General features: G+C 45.1%; 2 protein-coding genes across 2 annotated transcripts; both read left to right on the forward strand.

The window, feature by feature from the left end:
• The first annotated feature begins 67 nt into the window (after window positions 1-67).
• On the forward strand, window positions 68-5199 carry LEPROTL1 (leptin receptor overlapping transcript like 1). The gene is made up of 4 exons (XM_064652195.1): window positions 68-203; window positions 416-491; window positions 1919-2105; window positions 2712-5199. Exons 1-4 carry the CDS (start codon window positions 188-190, stop codon window positions 2826-2828), a joined length of 396 nt encoding a protein of 131 aa, XP_064508265.1. The 5' UTR covers window positions 68-187; the 3' UTR covers window positions 2829-5199.
• Window positions 5200-6754: 1555 nt separating this feature from the next.
• SRP72 (signal recognition particle 72) lies at window positions 6755-20517 on the forward strand. Its single transcript, XM_064652184.1, has 19 exons — window positions 6755-6944; window positions 7924-8044; window positions 9768-9891; window positions 10654-10797; window positions 11561-11672; window positions 12721-12752; window positions 13299-13423; window positions 13518-13575; window positions 13755-13886; window positions 14281-14409; window positions 14912-14984; window positions 15558-15622; window positions 16595-16690; window positions 17155-17258; window positions 17856-17933; window positions 18579-18716; window positions 18960-18997; window positions 19305-19464; window positions 20262-20517. The coding sequence occupies exons 1-19, from the start codon at window positions 6836-6838 to the stop codon at window positions 20434-20436; spliced, it is 2013 nt and encodes a 670-aa protein (XP_064508254.1). The 5' UTR covers window positions 6755-6835; the 3' UTR covers window positions 20437-20517.
• Window positions 20518-21171: the final 654 nt, after the last annotated feature.

The raw sequence follows: 21171 nt of genomic DNA on the forward strand, positions 1-21171 counted from the left end.
GGCGAGGGCGCGGCGCTTCCCGCGCTTCGCCTATAGGGCGGGGCCGCCGTCTCGCGACTTTCGCTCGCGCGCGTCACGCGGGCAGGGCGCTCCACCTTCCCGGACGCGGCTTCCGGTTCCGTGCGGCAGTTCCGGTTCCCGGCGCGCGCTCCTCCGGTGCCGCGCGGCTCGCGGGACAGGCGGCGCCATGGCCGGGATCAAAGGTGCGCGCGGGGGGCGCGGGGCGGCCCTCGCGGGCAGGGGCGGGTGCGGGCCGGAGCCGCCGCGGGAGCCCCCCGTGCCTCTCCCCCCCTCCCGTGTCCCCTGTGCCGGGCGGGCGGGGCTGCGCTGAGCCCCGCTTGGTTTGCGGGTCGCGCCCGGTTTTGTACGGCGCGTCGCGCCCTTCATCTGCGGTCCGCTTGTGTTCTCGTTGCAGCCTTGATCAGCCTGTCCTTCGGCGGAGCGGTCGGACTGATGTTCCTGATGCTCGGATGTGCCCTTCCCCAATACAAGTAACGTGCACTCGCTTCCTGTTCGTTGTGTCTTGTTTTGTGTGTCACTAACCTCACAGTGGTTTGGATTTCGTCATTTCAGAATCACAGAATCGTTAGGGTTGGAAGGGACCTCTGGAGATCATCTAGTCCAACCCCCCTGCATGCCAAGGCAGTTGTGGACTGAGAAGTCCTCTCTGTGTAGGAGGGGTCTTGGGGTTTGCCTTTGTTTTTTTGCTTCGAAAGATTGGGGTGGGAAAAAAGACCATCCAGGGTTTAATTCACCTTAGAAGTGGTGACAACAAAAGTTAAGCTACCAGGCCTGATTGCAGACTGTTATTAAAGGGTACACTGCCCTGACATGTCCCAGCTATTGTCTATGGCTGACAGACAAACAGGAACTCCTGAGGTAGGCAGCAAGTGTGTGTTATCCAGGGAAGCATCTGCATTTTCTCTGTCTGCATAGTAGTAGCTGGGCTCTCAGTGACTGTCAGGTGGACCTTTTGCTGTGTCCCAGGCAGGTAATGTAGCATCTGGAGTGATTGCAGTTGCTACCTGTACTTTGGGTATGTCCATTCCTATCCTTTAGTTCTCAGGAGATACAAAGTAGCAGACCAAAAGTGCAGCTAGTTAGACCTGTGGCTTTGACTTTTTGCAAGTGAATGCTGACTCTACAGAAAATCTTTTAAATTGACTTACTGAATGTTAAATAACATTCAGTAAATAACATCTTATTGGTTGTGAATTGCAGTTCTCTACATATATGACCATGACATATATAAAACCAGTGCTGGTGACACAAACCCTTGGGAAGGAGATCACTGTGCTGTTGCCCTTCAAACAATGCAATAAAGTTTTATTGAAACAATGTGCACCTGCGTTTGTGTGCCTGAGAAATCTAGTCTGGTGAGCTGCAAGCAAAAAAAAGAGTGTTGCCAAAACAATGGTGTAGTTTTTGTAAGTGTCTGCTGGTTGCATTCAGATTTTTAAAAAAGTGGAAAAAAATGTCTTGGTTCCCCATGGTTGCTGAGTATTGTCTGAGAATGATGCTCTGTCCCACATGTGTGCACTGAAAGCCTATGGCCAAAATGATGTAAGGGCTCTGCAAAGGTATCTCTGCAATTCTTAAGCACAGCTGACAGGATAAACTTTGGAGTTAAGCTCATCTTGTGAGGTGGCATTAGATTTAAGCTTGCATAGTGAAATCTTGCTTTATGAATATCCTGTTAGTGAGCTCTGCTGCCACTGAGGTCAGCCGAAGCCGCTCACAAACATGGTCTGCTGGATTAATGTCAGCTTGTTCCAAAGCAAAGGATTTGCCTTCTCTGGGTTTGCGTCTGTCTTTCCTGAATGTGGATGCTGGATGGGGAAAATGCCTTGTGTTGATTTTAGGAAGGACAGGAAGACAATCGAGTTAACTTAAATTTTTCTTCTCCTTTCTTTTTCAGCCAGTACTGGCCACTGTTTGTTCTGTTTTTTTACATCCTGTCTCCTATCCCGTACTGCATAGCAAGAAGATTAGTAGATGACACAGATGCTACAAGTAATGCCTGCAAGGAGCTAGCAATATTCCTTACAACAGGCATTGTGGTATCAGCATTTGGGCTACCAATAGTGTTTGCAAGAGCAGCACTGGTTAGTAATATTTCAACCTATGATTGTTTTTTTTTTTTTCCTAGAAAACTTTGTTCTTGATGTTTGGGTTTTTTTACTGAAGATAAAGCTCTTGTGCGCTAAACAACTCTTATAATTGCATACTTAAATGTTTGCAGTGGAAACAGAATAATACAGCTCAGACGGTCAGTTTGAGTGCCTCACACCCTCACTCTCCCTGGAAAACACCCACCTCCTTTTTTGTTGCTGGCATATCTGCTGGTGTTTTGAAGACCTTAAATAAATGTCTGTTTAAAAAAGTCTTACAGAGTGGTTGGCAATATAACTGGGCCGCAGATGTGTTTGATGCTGTAACCTAGCCCTACTTTATACACCAAAACAGCTGTGCCTGCTAGCCAACACTTTGAGTATGGATAGAAAAAACTTGTGCTGCTTGGCTGGCTGTGAATTGATCAAGTAATTTTAGGTAAACCCAGCCATCCCGGTGTAACCACAAAGAACGATATAACCTTATTGCATCATGGGCATGTTACTGAACTTTGTCTAGAATGGGACAGTAAGATGTTGCCTTTTGTCTTGTCAGTATTCAGTTCAAAATGTGTCTAACTAAATTCCCCTTGTTCGCAGATTTACTGGGGCGCATGCGCACTTGTTCTTACGGGGAATACAGTCATCTTTGCCACAATCCTAGGATTTTTCTTGGTCTTTGGCAGCAATGACGACTTCAGCTGGCAGCAGTGGTGAAAGGAAGATAAGAGAACTATCACAGGCATCTTGTCATGCAGTGGCCATCCATACAAATGAGAGAATGGGCAATAAAGAGAAGTAGCGTAGCAAGCCTCTTGAGTATTCTAGATGCTCCTTTTCACGTTGTTCGTTCTGAGTGTACTACTGTTACTGACAGGGTTTATATGTTTTTATGAAGTGGAGAGATTATTGATTTAATTTTTACCTATGGTATGTTTTTAGATGCTCTCTTGGTTTAAAATTGTCATCCTTCTGTCTGGTGTTTTATGTGAAGCTTTAAATCAGGAACAAGAACATTTAAACATGGTTTCAAAGAAGATTTAAAGTTGGGGTTTTTGGTTGGTTTTTTGGTTGTTTTTTTATTTAAGCTAAGCATTAGTACTATGTTTCAGTTTTAATTTTTTTTTAAATACCAGGATTAAATTATATACAAGCTGATTGGAGGTAAGAGATTGTCCACCACCATTGTCAATTTCCAAATCAACAGATTGTTGCTATACTGTAGCTATATTTTTAGCGGCAAGGCGGGTTGGAAAGTACCGGTTGCAGATTTTCTTCTGCCCATACCTCATACCGGGTGATGAATGTTGATAGCCTTCATTTCAGGACAAGGCTGAGGAGCAGGTAGAGTTATCTGGGAGAAAAGTCCTAAATTTTAACACTGCTAGCCCTCTTACCTGCTTTGTTATTGATTCTGTGGATGTGACATTCAAATGCTCTGTAAATGTATTGATGCTGACATACAAAACTAAAGTGTATTGTAGGGGAAGGGAAAATGATGTTTAAATTCCATTTTTTAAAAAAAGTATCTTTTGAACTCTTTCTATTTATAAGTATTGTATGGTTTTGAACTTTTATGTCAAGTTTTTACCACAAAGATGGTAAAATGTTCATTTATGGAACTACTGGTCTATGTTAATTTGAAGCATATACAAAGCTATTTCCTCCTCCCCCTTTTTAATTTATTTTATACATAGTATATATATATATAATAAAACAGCTTTTAAAATGTAGATTAAAACTTTGTGTTAAACCTGCCTAAGAATGATTCCTCCCCCGCTTTTTTTTTCCCCTCACAATGCGGTTGAGTGACTTTTTTGGAAGTCACTGGCTGAACTGATTTCACTTGACTCTTTTTAAGTTCTTATGCACTATTGGTTGATAAGATTTAATGTTATGTCTGTAACTGTAGCTTGTGTTCTGTAAGATCGCACATGTAGCTTCAGATATTTAAGACAAGTTTTATGCATACCTCTCAATTGTCTGGATTTTTCATTTGAAGAAATCTGCCATTAGACATTCCATCACAACACAGTTGATGAGTACCACTTAACCAGGTTTGACTGTACCACATGCAGTGATGAACTTGACCAAACATACTTCTAAATGGTATTTTTCAATTCTTTAAAAAAAGTCTAGGAATCTTAACCATGCATAATTAAAAGCTGCTTAGGTTTTGCTTAACAGTGTGAAAAGGCACAGAACTGCAGGTTTTGGCTGTAGAATTTGTGTGCAGATGCAAAGTATAAAGCTTGAAAATATGTATATATTCATATTTGTATATGAATGTCTGCAAGGTTTGATAGTAATGGTAGCGACTTGCATGATGTGCTCAAGGAACTGAAACCGGCAGGTGGGGACAGCAGGGGTGTCACTGCCTGTGTGTTCTGCTTTGTTAATGTCTTGTGGGTAAAACAAGAGCTCAATTTTGTCAGTGCTGGTAGAGGAACAAGTAGGTGCCAAGGCTCTAGTGCAGAAGCCAGTCCATAGCAGATGGTGTTTCAGCCATAAGTAAGTGGTTCACCAGACTGCCTGCGATGGTGGCACTTGGAGCTGCAAGAGGGCTGTAGGGTCATGTGTTTCATCCCTTCTTTCATCCCCTCTGTGCCACTACAATGGAGGCAGAAAATCTTCCAAACCAGTGGCGAAAGTTGCAGTCCTTTGCAGTCCTTGCAAAGGAGGAATGTTTAGGACATGTACCAATCTGAGTCTGTTACCAACTCCTTTTTCATGGTCAGGAACTGTATTCTCCTTCACTCCTGAAGCCTGCAGAATTCTCCATATGATGCTACCCTCTGGATCACTGGCCACGGAGCTGACTGTGTATGTATTGGTGGTGCATTTTTTTGTTTGTTAATTGCATTACAGCACTACCTTCTTTGCTTGCACACCAAGTACAGGCAGTATTGCTCTGATTTGTGAGCTAGACACTTGAGAGGTATAATCCTTCCATATAATATGCACTGAGATAGCATAACCATCCTTCTAGAGGGAAAAACTTTGAGTGATAAAAATTTTAAATGGCGATCTTGAGTTCTGTATGTTTAATCAAAAATACTCTAATAAAAGGAGTATTTTGTTTAACGTATTAATTGGTTTTTCTTTTTCATTTCTTTAATGTGATTGTCATTCCTGTGGCAGAGATGACACCAGATTGCTCACTAATCCTTCAGAGTGAGTATTTGTGTCATTTACCTGGGGCTGCTCTATAAAGAGAGGCTCGAGTGTCCAGTGCTGTACTAGTTGCACTGAGCTGGCTTTGCTGGTTGTATCTCACACCTGGAGTTTTATCTCAAGTTTGTGTTTGAAGGCCAAATCCTGATATGTTGCTGGAATTATACAAAGTAACGGCCACCCTTACTCTCTGATGTATTTATAACTTTACAATTTTTATTTAAAAAAACCCCATCCCTTGTGATATTTGTAATGATATGTGGCATTTCTGAAAATTGAAAAGTGATGTCAGTCTTTAACAGAAGAAAGTAATGGGAATTGATGGAAAATCTTTTTGGGGTGAGCCATCATCCCCTTCCCTCTCTTGACACACACTCACTTTGGTCATAGCTGTTGATTTTTTTTTTCTGTTTGTTTATTCTAAGAGGGGGAAAAGGCTGGTTAAAATATTAACTGCATTTCTTAAGTCAAAACATTGGAAGAGGAGTGAGGTAATTTGGCAATAACTAAGGTGCTACGGCTGCACACAGTTTTTTCATGAAATCAAAATAAATCAGAGAAAATACTGAGTTGGAAGGGACCCACAAGTATGATCAAGTCCAACTCCTGGCCCTGTGCAGGACACCCCAAGAATCACATCATGTGCCTGAGAGTGTCATCCAGATGCTTCTTGAACTCAGATGGGCTTGGTGCTGTGACCACTTCCACTGCCCAACCATGCTCTGGGTGAAAAACTTTTTTTTAATATCCTACCTGAACCTCACCTGACTCAGCTTCGGGCCATTCCCTCAGGTCCTGTCACTGGTTACCACAGAGAAGAGATCAGTGTCTGCACCTCCTCTTCCTTCCCCTCACAAGGAAGTTGTAACTGCAATGAGGTCTCCCATCAGTCTCCTCCAGGCTGAACAGACCAAGTGCCCTCAGCCACTCCTCACATGGCTTCCCCTCAAGGCCCTTCACCATTTTCATTGCCCTCCTTTGGATGCTCTCTAAGAGCTTAATATCTTTCTTATATTGTGGCACCCAAAACTGCACACAATATTCAAGGTGAGGTCGCCCCAGTGCAGAGCAGAGCAGGACAATCCCCTCACTCGACCAGCTGGCGATGCTTTGCCTGATGCCCACCAGGACACAGTTGGCCCTCCTGGCTGCCAGGGCACTGCTGACTCATATTCAACTTGTCGTCGACCAGGATCCCCAGGTCCCTTCCCACTGCTCTCCAGCCTGTCGTTCCCTAATCTGTCGGTACATTCAGGGTCGCCCTGTCCCAGCTGCAGAATCCGGCACTTGCCCTCCTTGTTGAAATTCACACTCGCGGTGTTGCACGGAAGAGCAGGAAGTGAACATCACTACACTGCACCAGCTCGGCGGGTCAATCCCTCGGTGCCCGCTGCCCGCCGCTGTGCGGGAGGCGGGCGGGGTGAGGGCGGCTGGGGGCGGGGCTGTCAGGAGGTGACGCGCTGCGGGGGGCGGGGCCCCGCTCGGCTGTTCCGGTTCCGGCGCAGCCCCCGCCCCCGCGACGTGTGTCTGGTCCTGGTCCCGGTCCCAAGATGGCGGCGGCGGCGGCGGGGCCGGGGGCGGCAGCAGGGCTGTGGAGCGAGGTGAACCGCTGCGGGCAGAACGGCGACTTCGCCCGCGCCCTCAAGTCCGTCAACAAGAGTGAGTGCGGGCGGTAGTACAGCCCTGCGGATCGCCGGTCCCTGCCGGGGCGGGCTTGGCCTGGTGCAGGGGCGCTGTCGTGTGGCGGGGAACGAGGGGTGTCCGTCCGTAGGCTTCGTGCCGGGAGCAGGGCAGCGGGCAAGGGCCCCAGCGGGTCCGACTGTGCTGGGGAAGAGGCGAGACGGGCAGCCGTGACCAGCAGGTGCTTCTGTTGCATCGCATGCATCCCTTGGTGTGATCCAAAGCCTCGGAGCTGCTCGTGGGGTTTCCTTCCGTTTTGATCGTGGGAGAAAGGAGTGCTTTTCCCCCTGGGAACTGGAGGAGTGGTGTACTTATGGACTGACCGGCTTGGGAGCGATAACTTGCTTGAGGCTGAGAGTCCACGTTGGGTTGTGGTTTTTTGATGGTTTGGCATCCAAAATGGGATTGCTATATAAGGCATGTAATGGTTAAAAGTTCTGTCTTTGCTGCTTGTGCAGAGTAGGGACTCCTCTCCTCTCCTGGCAGAACTAGGATCACATGAAAAAATCAAATAGCAAAACCTGTGTCTCTCTCCTAGTTCTACTTCCCTGTTTACCAGTGGCAGAAAGTGTTAGTGTGTAAAGTGACTCCCTATCTAGAGCCACACTGTTCTTCTGTACTAGCTGTTGTCCTTCCTCAGTATGCTTTACGTGGCACTCAGGCCTTGGCACTGTGTTCTCTGCCTGAAAGTGAAATGCCAGTGAAAGGTTTGTCCAGGTGTTTGTCCAGCCCCTTTGGTGCAGCTCTGTTCCAGACATGTTAGCACAGTGGTCACTTCGGGTAATTCCAATATTTATGCTCAATTCTTTTATGAACCAAAGTAAGCTGTGCCTTTTAAATTGACATGACCGCTCTCTAGAGTGGGTTTTTGCACCTGTAACAACACGTGGCTCTTACAAAGCCTTGGTGTGTTTTATAGTGAGTTGGATCATTGTATTGAAACTGATTTCCCCCGCAGTACTGCAGATCAGCAAAGACGACGTGACTGCGCTTCAGTGTAAAGTAGTGTGTCTTATCCAGAATGGGAACTTCAAGGAAGCTCTCAGCATAATCAATACCCACACTAAAGTGTTAACCAGGTGAGTTGTGTTTTGCTGTGTTCTACAAAATATGAAACCCTAAGTCCTTGAGAAGCTGCTGCAGCTTCAGTGGAGGGGACTGATAAGGCAGCAAAATGAAGTGCAGGAGGTGCTCAGAGACATTGGGATTGGTCTTCTCAGTGAAACTCTGGTTTTTTATGGGTCTGGGTGAGTTTGAGGCAGTCTAACATCTTGCTCTCACTATTGAAGGGACTGTCCCTGATGTAGCTATCAGCCACCTCCATGTGCTGATGCTGCCTGTTGGTGTGGCTGAGTATCACAGCTGATACAAGGGAAAGGGACAGATCTCAGTGGGAGTGAGAAGGGAAAAACCTTTGCCAGTGGCAGCAAACTGTTGGCTTTGCTTGGCTATCTCACCATACTGCTCCTTGGGGTCCTTTTCTTTGCCAACCTGAAGGTACTGCCTCAGCCTTTGTGGTGGTACCAGCCCTTTGTGCATCCTCTCAAAATCAGGACCTTGGAGACAACTTGTGTCTGAGGACAAGTCAAGCTTCTCATTTGAGTCATTAAGAAGACTGATTTCCTTCCTAATAAGGATGCTCTTTATGCAACAACTAGGATGAAAATTTCTACCCAAGAACTGCCTGGCAGCAAAATTTTTGTATTTCAGATACTGCTTTTATTAAGGAACTTCCCAGAAAAGTGTGTTGAAGTATCACTGTGATGAAACATGCCATCATTTATGTTCACATCTGAATAATTACCTTATTCACTAATTCCTTCTTTCCTGGGACAAAAGGGATTTAATTCAAGTTTTTTAGCTTAATTTTTAATTATATGGTAAGGAGGAGGAATATTTTCTTTAAATCCAACTGGCTTCAGAGTTTTTCCTATAATTTCTTTAGCCTCATTCTGCTTTGTGTCTGTCTCTGTCCTGCAGAGCAGGAAAGTGGTGGTTCTTTATCTGTCTTGAAGTTGTCCCGTCCTGTGCTGAGGGTGGCCCACTGCTTTTCTTTAATTCTGAATGCCATTAATTTGTTTTCAAACCTCCTTAATACTCAGTTGAATCGAGATAATTTTAAATAGGCAAAGAAAAGCTGATAGCAAATGGCCCCAGGCAAGAACTAAAGGAATCACTAATTAACTTTCCTTTGGCTTTTTTGGGAATGCTTCCCTGCTGGTGTGAGCTTGCTTTGAAGCCCATTTTATGTTAGCAAACCTCTTTGCTGCAGTTCTGCTGCGCTGATGTTTCAGAATAGGTTAATGTTATGTTTGTCTTCATATCAGACTGTAAGAGAGATTTGTATTTTATACCTTTTCCTTCCTCTCTCTGTGTGAGTAAATTGTCTTTAAAAATTTGCAGTAACAACCTTTTGTTGTAATGATACACCTTCTCCTTAAGAAAGAGTCATGGAATGAGGTTTGGTATTGTTCCACCTTTTAAGCATTTAATTAACATAATCAGTAGGAGGTGGGGGCAGAGAGGATTTGGAATGCTGTTTGTCTGGAGACGCCATTAAAAAGGAACCTCTTTTTAGGTGAAGTTTTGATATGCTTTCTCTGTTGAACACAAAGTAGGTTTAAGGTACTTTCAGTGCTCAATGGATACATAATTCAGTAATCTGGGATCATGTGTTTGGATTTTGGGTTACGTAGCAGTCTGAGACTAATTAGGGCTGATTAAACAAGTGTGCTTATGTGGGTGAATGCTTTTGAATGCAAACTACAGTGCATGCTGTCAGCCTTTGTCTTGTCCTTGCAGTGACATTATTGCCTTTGAGAAGGCCTACTGTGAATACAGGTTGAATCGTATTGAAAGTGCTCTCAAGACCATTCAGAGTGCCAGTCAGCAGACAGACAAGCTGAAGGAGCTTTATGGACAAGTGGTAATTACAAGCTTTCCTTCCTGGTGGGAGTTTCATATGCTGGATGCCTTGTCCCTCCTCTAATGGGGGGGGCAAGTATGGGGACAGAATTTCCTTCTCTGCCTTGAAGGTAAGGGCAGGTACAGTTCAACTGCTCAAACTTCTGTGGAGCTTCAGGTGGCTTTGCTGGAGGGAGAGTCATCGTTTTATCCCCACTAAACCAAAGCAATTTGTGACTCCCAGTCCCTTCCTGGGTCTGGCCTGGTATTAGCCATATGGCTGAGGATGGAAGAGATCTGATGGGATTTGTTTGTGGTTGAGCTGTTTGTCCAGGAATGGTTTGTGGGACCTGACATCTCGGGCATTAAAAGTGAAGCAGCAAAGAAGTTATGTTTTTTTCTCTCATTTCTCCCCGGTTGATCAGAACGGTTTTGTGAAGAATTCTCTCAGCTGCATGAAAGACCATTCATTTAATTTCTTTCTTAGAGAGGCGATCTAATTTGGAAGAAGGCTGTTTGAGGACAAAACTGTGTAAACTGCTGCTTTTAAAGAAGCTGTTTTAGGAGTAAGAGCTGTGTCATTTTTTGCAGGTATCTGGTGTCATTGCTTGAGTCCTTGCAAATATAATCTATATAGTTTGCCCTTAAAGGTAGATGCAATATTAGTCATGTTCAGCATATGATGCTCTGCTGCCCCTGTCCATGGGGAGGGAGGAAGGAGGCTGTAGTTACCAGCATGCCCAGGAAAATACTGTTCTGAAGGCTAATCCCTTCCCTTTCGCAGTTGTACAGACTGGAGCGTTACGATGATTGTCTGGCTGCATACAGGGATCTCATCCGCAACTCCCAGGATGAGTATGAGGAAGAGAGAAAAACCAACCTCTCTGCTGTTGTGGCAGCACAAAGCACATGGGAGAAGGTGGTGCCAGTAAGTGAGTATGTGTGTCTATGTGTGTGAGAGTGAGAGCCAAGGAATAAAGGATATGGAATTATAGATACTGAACAGGATAGAAATGTGTTCCTGTCTCTTAATGACTTCTGAACGTACTGAAAATCAGCTAGTGGCTTTTCCTCTATGGAGGAATAAATGCTGTTATTGATCATGAGTTATACTTCACCTTTGATCTCTAGGAAACTTGTAGATGTTACAGCAGAGCAGAAAGTAGATCTCTCTGAACCTGCATTGGGCAGAACACCTGTGGTGACCAGCACTTTCCTCTCTCATTACCTTCTTGCCCAGGGTAAAAGCTAACTTCTTGGATCACCCAGCCATGCTTGGGAATATTTTTGTTAATGAACAGTGCAGATTGTAATGTTCACATCTGTTTAGAAATATTTGTCCTTCAGGGTGTGCATAGCATGCTCAGCTTTCTGTTCAGCACTGTAGATATACTTTCTAACTCTGTAGAGCAGCAGTTTTGCCCTCTTGCAGTAGTGTAAGTAGTCCCCAAGTTCAGGGTGGAGTTTCCTTGCTGCCTTGTCAGTTACCTCTGACTCTGTACTATGTGAGGGAAGGTCCTTTGCACTGCGACTTACTTGCCAGGTGTGTGCCCTGTTAAAATTGCCTCTTAAATTTATTTTGCAAGGATTAGTTTAAGTGTACATGAAAACTATAATTTGTGTCCGTTGCTTGTCAAATCTGTACAGATCAGTTGGCATTTATTGAATGTTACATTTGCTTTTCATTGTAGGAGGATTTGGGCCTTCGAGAAGCTACCTACGAGCTGTGTTATAACAGTGCATGTGCATTGATTGGGCAAGGAAAGTTGAATGAAGCAATGAAAAAACTACAGAAAGCAGAAGGTAAAAACATGGTGAGGTGAGAGGGAAGGTTTGTGTGATAGGAGCAGTTGCTCTCTGTAGACGCAAATCAGAGGAAAAGAGGTTTTGGAAATTTAAAAACTGGCCAGCATCAGGATTTAAGTTCCTGACACAACTGGTGTTTTTGTAGAAATGTTCCTCTGCATCTCTTTTCCAGAGCTGTGCAGCATGTACCATCTCCTGGCTCTCTTGCAACCCCCTGATTTGTGTTCAATAACTTTGTGCAGTTTTTTAAAGTAGGAAGTAGATGTGAGTGTAATCTCTTATAAGCATGAAATGTCTCATCTATTCTAACTCCTAATTTTGTTAGTATGAGTGTATATTTAAACATATGCTATAAAAATTAAAAATACTTCTTGGTATGAATTAAGTATGAAATTAATGTAAGGCGATAAATGAGCTTTTTTTGCAAAGAGGATTTTTTTCTATGGGGTGGAAGAGGGATTTTATGTGTTAAAAAAAAAGGTTAGGGTGGGAACTAGGAAGGACTAGTTTCTGTCTGATCTAGTTGCTCTTGCAGATAAATAGGTCAGTTCTGTCCCAGTTTTGATGAAGAACCTATATGCTTTGACAGGCGTCCTTTGGAGAGCAAACAAGCGATGTTCTGGTGAGGTATATGAGAAAGTTAAGAAGCGACTAGTGTGGGTTCTGAAAACTAACAGAATTGCTGCCCCATAAAGGGTGATGTAATCTCAATATTGCAGGCTTGTAGCACTTAAAATAACTCCCAAGATGGTGTGCAGTTGTAGCTGAGTGATCTTTATGGAAAAGATCAGGAGCAAGGTGTAAGGAAATTTGCTCAGGAGAGAAAATGAGCATATGACTCTGCTCTCAGAAGGCAGCTCTGGGAGGGACAGTACCTCATGCTCAGTCCCATCCATCATCAAACTTGCAGTCTCCTCTGTCCTTGTGGTGCTGCAGAAGTTTTAGCAATACACGAAAAAAGTTATCTATTCCTCCATGCTTCTAGCCTTTCCCCCCCCCCCCAAAGCCTTCTAAATTGTGTTTTTCAATTTGTTTTTCCTTCTAGAGCTGTGTCGCCAATCGCTGTCAGAAGACTCTGTAAGTTCTTGATGTTCTGAAGAGTGTTTGCTTTGTGCCATGTGGTCACAAAGTGCAGAGAGCCAGAGGAGAGCCAGTGCTGCTCTGCTGGGACCAGCTTATGAGGCTGGGGCAGCGATTGTGGCTGTTGCAGAAGGGTAGTGAACACTGCAAGCTGTTTGTGGCTGTGCTCCTTGCAGAGTTGCCTGTGCTGGTGCAGGTAGGATGGGTACAGGTTGTCTGAAAGCTCCCTGTAACCTACTCCTGCTATGGATGAACACGCTGAGTGGGTGGTGAGAAACAGGAAATTTGTAATCAGTCACTGGTTTGAGCAAATTCAGCACACAAGAGAATTTTCAGGTTCTCACAGGAGTAGGTGAAGTTTTCTTTTCTCCCAGTTTAACCCACATATGCTTCTGTTTGTGCTGTGGCTACGACCTTCATCTCTAGTAGCTGAAGTACTTTGCTGCTAATACTGCCCAAGAACACTCATAGACATTTGCCAGCAGACAGAAGCCAGGGTAAGAGAGGTGACATAGCAGCTTTTTTACTTTGATTTTTCTTCAGGATGTGACAGAGGAAGACATTGAGGCTGAGCTGGCTATTATTCATGGTCAGATGGCTTATATCATGCAACTGCAGGGTCGTACAGAGGATGCTTTACAGCTCTACAATCAAATAATCAAGTTGAAGTAAGGAGTTTTTTTAAAAACAAACGCTCAACCTCCCATCTGTAGAGAGATTGCTGTTTAATAACAGTATGCTTTCTTCTTTTCTTGTCTGCAGGCCAACAGATGTAGGACTTCTTGCTGTCATTGCAAATAACATCATCACAATTAACAAGGTATAGAATTAGCTTGCTGCTTTCGATGCAGTTACTCAGCTTGCTTCTCTGCTTTTGTGGAGAGAGGAGAGATAACTGGAAAAGTTTTTTTCCTAAATAGTAGTTAAATTTCAGACCCAGAGGCCTTTTCTTCTTCAAGGAATATAGTGAAATCTTCTCATGATGTGCAATTTCCCTAGGACCAAAATGTCTTTGACTCAAAGAAAAAGGTGAAGCTGACCAATGCAGAGGGTGTTGAGCATAAACTCTCCAAGAAACAGCTCCAGGCGATTGAATTCAACAAAGCTTTGCTGGCAATGTACACTAACCAGGTAGGGGAAGCTGATGAGCAGTAAGTAGCTAAAGATTTACTCCACAGGAGTTTGACTGGGAGATGCGGCTGTTCTCTGTCAGAAGACAAGACCACTTGGTTTAGGCACATAACTGAGCAGAAAAATAAAATCATCCCTAAAAGCACAACTGGCTGACTGTTTAGTGACTTGAGTATTGCTGTAGGAAGAACTGTGTGGAGATTACTGGAAGATAAAAGCGATATGAGTGGTCTTAGATGCATCTGAAGTGCCACTAGGAGGACTTGTTCTTGGCTCTGTGTACTCCTTTCAGGGAAGTCATCACAAGCATATCTTAGGTACTGCAGGTATGTTAGCCCTGTGTTAGATGCTTGCAGAGGTTGAGAAAAGTGTATTCTCTCTTCCCACTCCTCAGGCAGATCAGTGCCGCAAGCTGTCAGCAAGCCTGCAGTCGCAGAGCCCTGAGCATCTGCTCCCTGTGCTTATCCAGGCAGCCCAACTGTGTCGTGAGAAGCAGCATGCAAAGGCTGTGGCACTTCTGCAGGTTGGTTAAAAGGAAGTTTTGCCAAGCTTCATTTAAACTTGTGCTTTGTGTTCTTCTTTGCTGTTTTCCCTTAGTTTGTTTTGTTTGGTTTAAATTTCCAGAGGTATCTGACTGCTTATTTTGGTTTGGTTTAATGCTGTTGGAAGGCCTTCACACTCAACTGAACAATGCTGCTTTTAAAGGGAAATAGTTCCCTTACACCTCTGATTCTTATGCTTAGGAAGCTGTAGTACACTTCTTCTAGGGTAAGCAGTAGTCTTTGCTGCTCTGCTTACAAGCAGTTTGCAACACCCTTTTTGGAGGAAATGAGTGGCTTGGAACAGAAATCTGAAAGGACAGTGGCTCACTGGCACCTCTTCTGCTGTGTGCTGAAGCCTGCCTGTGCCAGAAAGCTTCCCTTGGCTCTTGCCAGCTTGCCGTGACTGAGCATGAGAGATGATTCACCAAAGCAACAGCCTCATGCCGACACACAAGTTGAATTGTTCTTTCTTCTGACTCTCAGGACTTTGCAGACCAGCACCCTGCCAATGCAGCTGAGATCAAGCTGACGATGGCCCAGCTAAAAATTGCTCAAGGTATTAATTGTCCTTCTTTGTTGGGAAGTGTCTGTACATGATAATGCTAAAAGGGACGAGAAAAACAGACTTCAGGGCAATCTTTGCTGCAGTCACTGTTGTGACAGAGGTGTGGAGCAGAGGTGCTTTCAGTCAGGTAATATATATACATGGCTCTGGCAGGATAGTGCTTATAGCTTAATGGCCAGATATGCAGGCTCCACAGATCACTGCCAGAGATGCCCACAGTCTTTGTGAATAATAGGGGGCAGGAATCTCTTCTGGGGCAGGATAATCTCGGGAGCAATGTGTGGCTCCCTAATGGTACCATTCCTGTGTACAGTCAAGCAGCACAGAGTTGCACCTGGAAGAGAAGACCCTGCTTGCAAAAGCTTGCTCCTGAACCCTTGTGGAATGTGGCAAGGGCAGAAATGTCCATTGTGTGGAGGCCTGTCCTTAACTCTAGAAAGGGGGAGATGATCTGAGAAGGGGAAATCGTTCTGTCCTCATTGTTTACCTTTGGCTCGAAGTTCTCTGCTGGGATGAAGTGTTGCCATGCCACTCAGAGTGTGTTCTTCCCTATCTCTCTTCTAGGCAGTGTCACCAAAGCCTGCATGATCCTGAGGAGCATAGAAGAACTGCAGCACAAGCCTGGTATGGTAAGCAAAACTCAGTCTAAACTGTGTGAGGTTTTTCCCTTGTAGGACAGCTTTGCACTGCCTGCTCCTTTTTGCCTCTTCCCTGTGGTTTTCACTTGCCCTGAGTGTTTACAGGGATTTTGAGCCCATCTTCCTTGTGTTGGACAAAGGTGGGATTATAACTTGCATCAGGTAGCCTGAATTTAGCCAAAGAAGTACTCTGCCTGTCAGCAGGGATGCTCTCTGCCTATGTTCCCACTCCCTCATAGTCTCTGAGACCTGCATGTTGCCTGGATTTACTTGCATAACATGACTGGAGCAACTCCTTCCCTGGTATATACTATGAAGCAGCTTTAGGACAACAGGCCTTAGGGAGAAAGTGCCATATGTTTCATCCCCACAGCATCACCCCAGACTGAATGCATATCCACATGTGGTATCCAGGAAAGCTTGATGACCTTGTAAGTGCTCGTGTGCTCAGCATAAGCATCTTGAGCAGGGGCTGACAGTTGTGGGTCTGCTCCAATTGCAAGGGCGAATGATCAAAGTAATTTGTAGGGGCAGTCAGCAGTAGCAACTCCTTGCCCTGGGTCACCTCTGGTTGTGACTGGGATGTAGGCAGACAGATGGTGTCTGTATCATCTCTCATCTTTTTTCATGGCTCTTGGAATAGAGAACAGAGGAAGAAAAAGGGTTTCTAATGAAACTGTGTCCAGTGGTAAGCAGATAAAGTGGCAAGACAAGAAGGTTTGTTCAGTGGATGCAGTCGTAGGCTTGTACCATAGGAGAAAGATGGTAGGGGTGTTTTTTGGGGAGGGACCTGGGTAGGAAGATCTGGCCTGTGTATCCTGCCTGTTGCCACAGCTGTTTTTTAGGGACAGAGCAGAAAGCTCACATTGACTCTGCTTTTGGGAAATCTTATCATTTAACTGCTGACCCCAGGCTATAAACAACTTGCATGAAGATCTGTATGCTGCTCTTGAATGTTTGCAGGTGTCTGCGTTGGTGACAATGTACAGTCATGAAGAGGATATTGACAGTGCAATTGAGGTCTTCACACAGGCTATCCAGTGGTATCAGCAATTCCAGGCAAGTCAGACCAGAGAAGCTAATGTGCAAGGATGTGTCCCAGTCTTTTCTAGCTAGTCCAACTCAGGTTTTCATGTTGGTGCATAGCCCAGCAGCTGTCCATTTGGAGTTATGGAGACCTGAAAGCTCCTGTTTTGAGAACATTTGTTTATCACTGTTACATTATTTTAGATGTTTTGCAAACAGGGAGCAGCAGCTCCTGTCACATTAGGAGAGTGGTGGCAATGGATGCCCGAATGTAGCAATCAGGGCTTCTCCCTGATGAGACAGCATGGTGGAGCAGCAAGCTGCCTTGTCCCAGGCAGTTCTGCCTCATATCCCAGAGTGCAAAGGCAGTCTATTTTCTGCATTATAGAATGCTAACTCAGTTCTCCTTGGCCAGGTCTCAGGGGCATTAAAGCCAGCTAGAGCTGGGCTTCATGCTGTGATAATAAGGAACTAATTATGGCTGCTGTGTCTTTCAGCCAAAGTCTCCTGTCCATTTGTCACTGATAAGAGAAGCTGCCAACTTCAAACTAAAGCATGGCAGGAAGAAGGAAGCAATCAGCGACTTGGAAGAGCTCTGGAAGTGAGTTGGGTGGTTGCTGAGCAGCAGGTCTCAACCCAGAGTCCTCTGCAAGCTGTCTGGTGGCAGGCAGTATCTGCAACAATTTTTGTTAACTGGTAGCCATTCTTTAGAGTTGCTTCTGCACAGGGGCCTCAATGCAAAGCCATATTTTGGAAGGAGGAGAGAGAATTCATTTGATCTGTAGTTGATGTTCACTTGAAAACCTGGTAGACTTGTCCCAGAGGCCTCTTGTGTACAGCAAAGATTGCTTTGGGGACTGAGATGCACATTTTTTTCTTGGATGTTTAGGTTTTAGTTTTTATTGTGCCCTTGATGGGATTTGGGGGGCTAGGGGAACTGTTAACTTGCCTTTGCTACTGGGTTTTTCATCTTTCATTGGATGTTTCATGACATTGTGGGGTTGTCTGCACCTCCCTTTGTCCACACTAGTGATGTTTGGTGATGTGCTGTGGAGGAGACCACAGGCTGATATGCCTGTCCCCACAGACAGCAGCTGGGCTGCAACAGCAAGCTCTTGCATGGTGATACCAGTCTTTGGGATCAGTAACATTGGTAACTTGGTCCTTTTCTGTTTTGTCTTTTTTTTCCCCTACAAAGGCAAAACCCAAAAGATGTGCATACTCTGGCACAGCTCATCTCTGCCTATTCCCTGGTTGATCCTGAAAAAGCTAAAGTGTATCCTTTTGATGGTGGTATCAGACCAAAGAAAGAGGTATTTGGGCACTGCTCACTTGAATTTTCAGCTGTCTGGGGACTTCAGACTCACTCTCGCCTGAAGAAAGGCAAGGAACATCTCCAGAACAGCAACATATCCAGGTCAAGTTGTCTGGAGCTACATTATTTCCCTAATTGGCTTGATTACGATGAGATCTCCGTCCCCTTTTGTCTTTGGCTGCATTTTCTTTGAGAATTGTTAATTTAAGACTCAGCAGAACAAAAAATAGAACACCTCCATCCTTCCTGTTGGAATCTTAAACCTGTGGTAGTAATGCAGGACTGTGCCTGATAAAATATGACTAAGGTCTCACTCACCCAAAATAGGGTTCACATACTGCGTTTGTCACTTGAGCTGCATTTGGGCGAAGTTGCTCCTTCTGTCCCCATATTAAAGAGGGAAAAATAAGGCAGATGGCAATTAAGCAGCTCATCCCAACTGGTGTGAGAACCTGGTGAGAGAGACAGAACTAGCCCAGTAGGCCTGTCTGGTGTCTGCATTGTTAACAGACAGAATTTATTCAAGCTGAAGTTGCCTCTTGCTGTCTGGAAAAAAACTGGGTCTTTATGCTTGCTCGTTTGCATCCCTGAACTCTTCCCTTGCAGTCTTAGCAAACACTTGCCTTCCTCAGACACCATGTCACTGAAAGTAGATGTCGATGCGCTGGAGAACTCCCATGGAGCAACCTATGTTCGGAAGAAAGCTGGGAAGCTCACTGGAGACAACCAGCAGAAGGAGCAAGGGTAAAGCAGGCTCTAGTGCATCCTTTGGGGTGGCACGGGAACCACACCTGGTGTGGTGGTGGCATAGCTGTGGAAGGCACACTGGTGAAAAGGGAGCCTGTTCTTTAACTGCAAGAAGTTTCATGTAGCAGCAGACCAAGTTCTTAGAGAGATGGTTTAGCTTCTTCCAGAGCTAGTTTTCAGTTGATTTGTCTGCTCTGTCCATGCTGTGTCACAATGTCTGTTCCCCTTCTTGCTTTTCAGACAAGGGGAAGTGAAGAAGAAGAAGAAAAAAAAGAAGGGTAAGTTACATTTCCTAGCTGTTGACATAGCACAGCTCCAGGGAGCTCTCCAGATTGTTTCTTCAAATAGCCAACCTCTAGCTCCCCAGGAGCCAGAGCCCCCTGTTAGGACTGGGTCCCTGTGAACGCAGATCTTCATGATAGCTTATTTGGATGGGACATTTTTTTCATAGAAGTGAGAGCAATACCCTGATAGGATGATGTGGGTTGCTGGGCTCTTTGCACTGTCTGGCTACTGACATGCCTTGCATGTTCCTGACTAGTGTGTTGACCCCAGTCTCATTCCATGACACTGGATGTTCTGCAGGAAAGCTGCCTAAGAACTACGACCCCAAGGTGACTCCTGACCCTGAGCGGTGGCTTCCAATGCGGGAGCGTTCCTACTATCGTGGACGGAAGAAGGGCAAGAAGAAGGAGCAGGTTGGCAAGGGGACTCAGGGTTCAACCACAGCTGGCTCATCTGAACTGTAAGTACCCATTTTGCAAGGCTTGATGCAGGGAATCACTCTTGGGCTGCTGGGAGGGATGGGTTTGTGCTGTTCTGCTGCTCTTTCCCCACACCAACTGCAGATAGCACAAGTGAAATTGTACTTTGCTGCTTGAACCTGCTACCAGCTGCTCTCCCTATAGGTTGCTGAAAACCAAAGTGATATGATAGGCATACTTGAAGGTGCCATGGTGCAAATAAAATTCCCGTAGTCCTTTAATGTGCTTTATCTAGCTTTGATGCTAAGATGAATTGTGCATGCTTTCTCTTGAGCTATTTGCTTTCAAGTCTTTTGGCAGCTGGAGAATCATTAGCCATGATTCGAGGAAACACTGTACTTCCTTCTAAGTTGACACATTATTTGAGGTGGAATCAGGGATTACCTTTACGTATGGACGGCAAGATAGTGACACTGCCATCTGAGAGAGAAAGGATGCTGGGTTTCCACTGCCTAAGACTGGGGGCCTGAAAGACTTCTTGTGTGTTGCATGAGCTGTCACATATTCAAAAGTTAGCCTTACTTCTGTTGTTGAGGACTTAAACTATTAGTGAACATCAACTAGAAGGTGACTGCCTTGTCTTTGAGACATGTTCCCATTATCCATCAGCCCTTCTGTATGTTGAAGCTTATTTAAGATCTTGCATGAGTGCCTTCCCATACATAATGCTATCTTATGGGGCAGCTGTATTTTTCACTGTCAGCTTCCTGCATTAGTACCACATGTTGCAGGTCGTTGTAAACCCACGTGGTATCTCTTTCTCTTGTCTTCCCTGCAGGGATGCCAGTAGAACTGCCAGCAGCCCACCTACCTCCCCTCGGCCTGGCAGCGCTGCAGCTGTATCGGCTACAAGTAACGTCATCCCTCCCAGGCACCAAAAACCCGCTGGTGCTGCAGCCACCAAGAAGAAACAGCAGCAGAAGAAAAAGAAAGGGGCTAAAGGAGGGTGGTAAAAAGCAGGATGTGTAACCTCTCTCCTTCAGTAGGTGATGCTGGTTGCAGAATAAAGATCAAAAGAAAGTGCTGGCGAAAGACTCTTGGCATCGGGATCTCTGTCCTGCCTGTCAGTGGTCTGGGGGAAGATGGGCTGGTATAGGTGCCGTGATGTCTTTGCCCACCAAGTTCCCTTGCTCACATTTGCCCCCATCATGCCTGGGGTTGTTGCCAAACTCAACTTAGCCCCTATGAAGAAATCTGTCCAGGCTGCCAAACATTTAAGAGATGTGGGATAATCAAGTTGTTCTTGAAATGTAGTTTTACGCTCCTGCATATGTTGAATTAGGCCTTTAGCAGATTTATCTGATAATGCATCTGATGGTGTCTCATGCAAGCACTGTGTTTTATATCTTGTCCCAGTCAGTCATTGACCCGCATAGAGCACAGGCACAAAGCGTCTTGGAAAGCATCATTGGGACTAGATCATGTAGGAGAAGATAATCTGAAGGGAGATAAGGAGAAAGCATGGCAAACTGTATGGCAGCTGACTCATTGTCCTGTTTTCTGCAAGCCAGCTGCCTTATTCTAATGGACTTGGCAAAACAAGGGGGAACTCAAGGTGCTTGATTGTCCCAAGTGCACTTCTTCCTCCTTTGGGCTGGACCATAGGTTTCCCATAGCAGAGTCTCAGGTGTTGGGTTTATAAAAATAAATAATTTGAATGGTACAGCAGCAGGTCAGCTTAAGCTGGC

This window comes from Pseudopipra pipra, chromosome 4, assembly GCF_036250125.1.
Source record: "Pseudopipra pipra isolate bDixPip1 chromosome 4, bDixPip1.hap1, whole genome shotgun sequence".
Classification (NCBI taxonomy): Eukaryota; Metazoa; Chordata; class Aves; order Passeriformes; family Pipridae; genus Pseudopipra; species Pseudopipra pipra.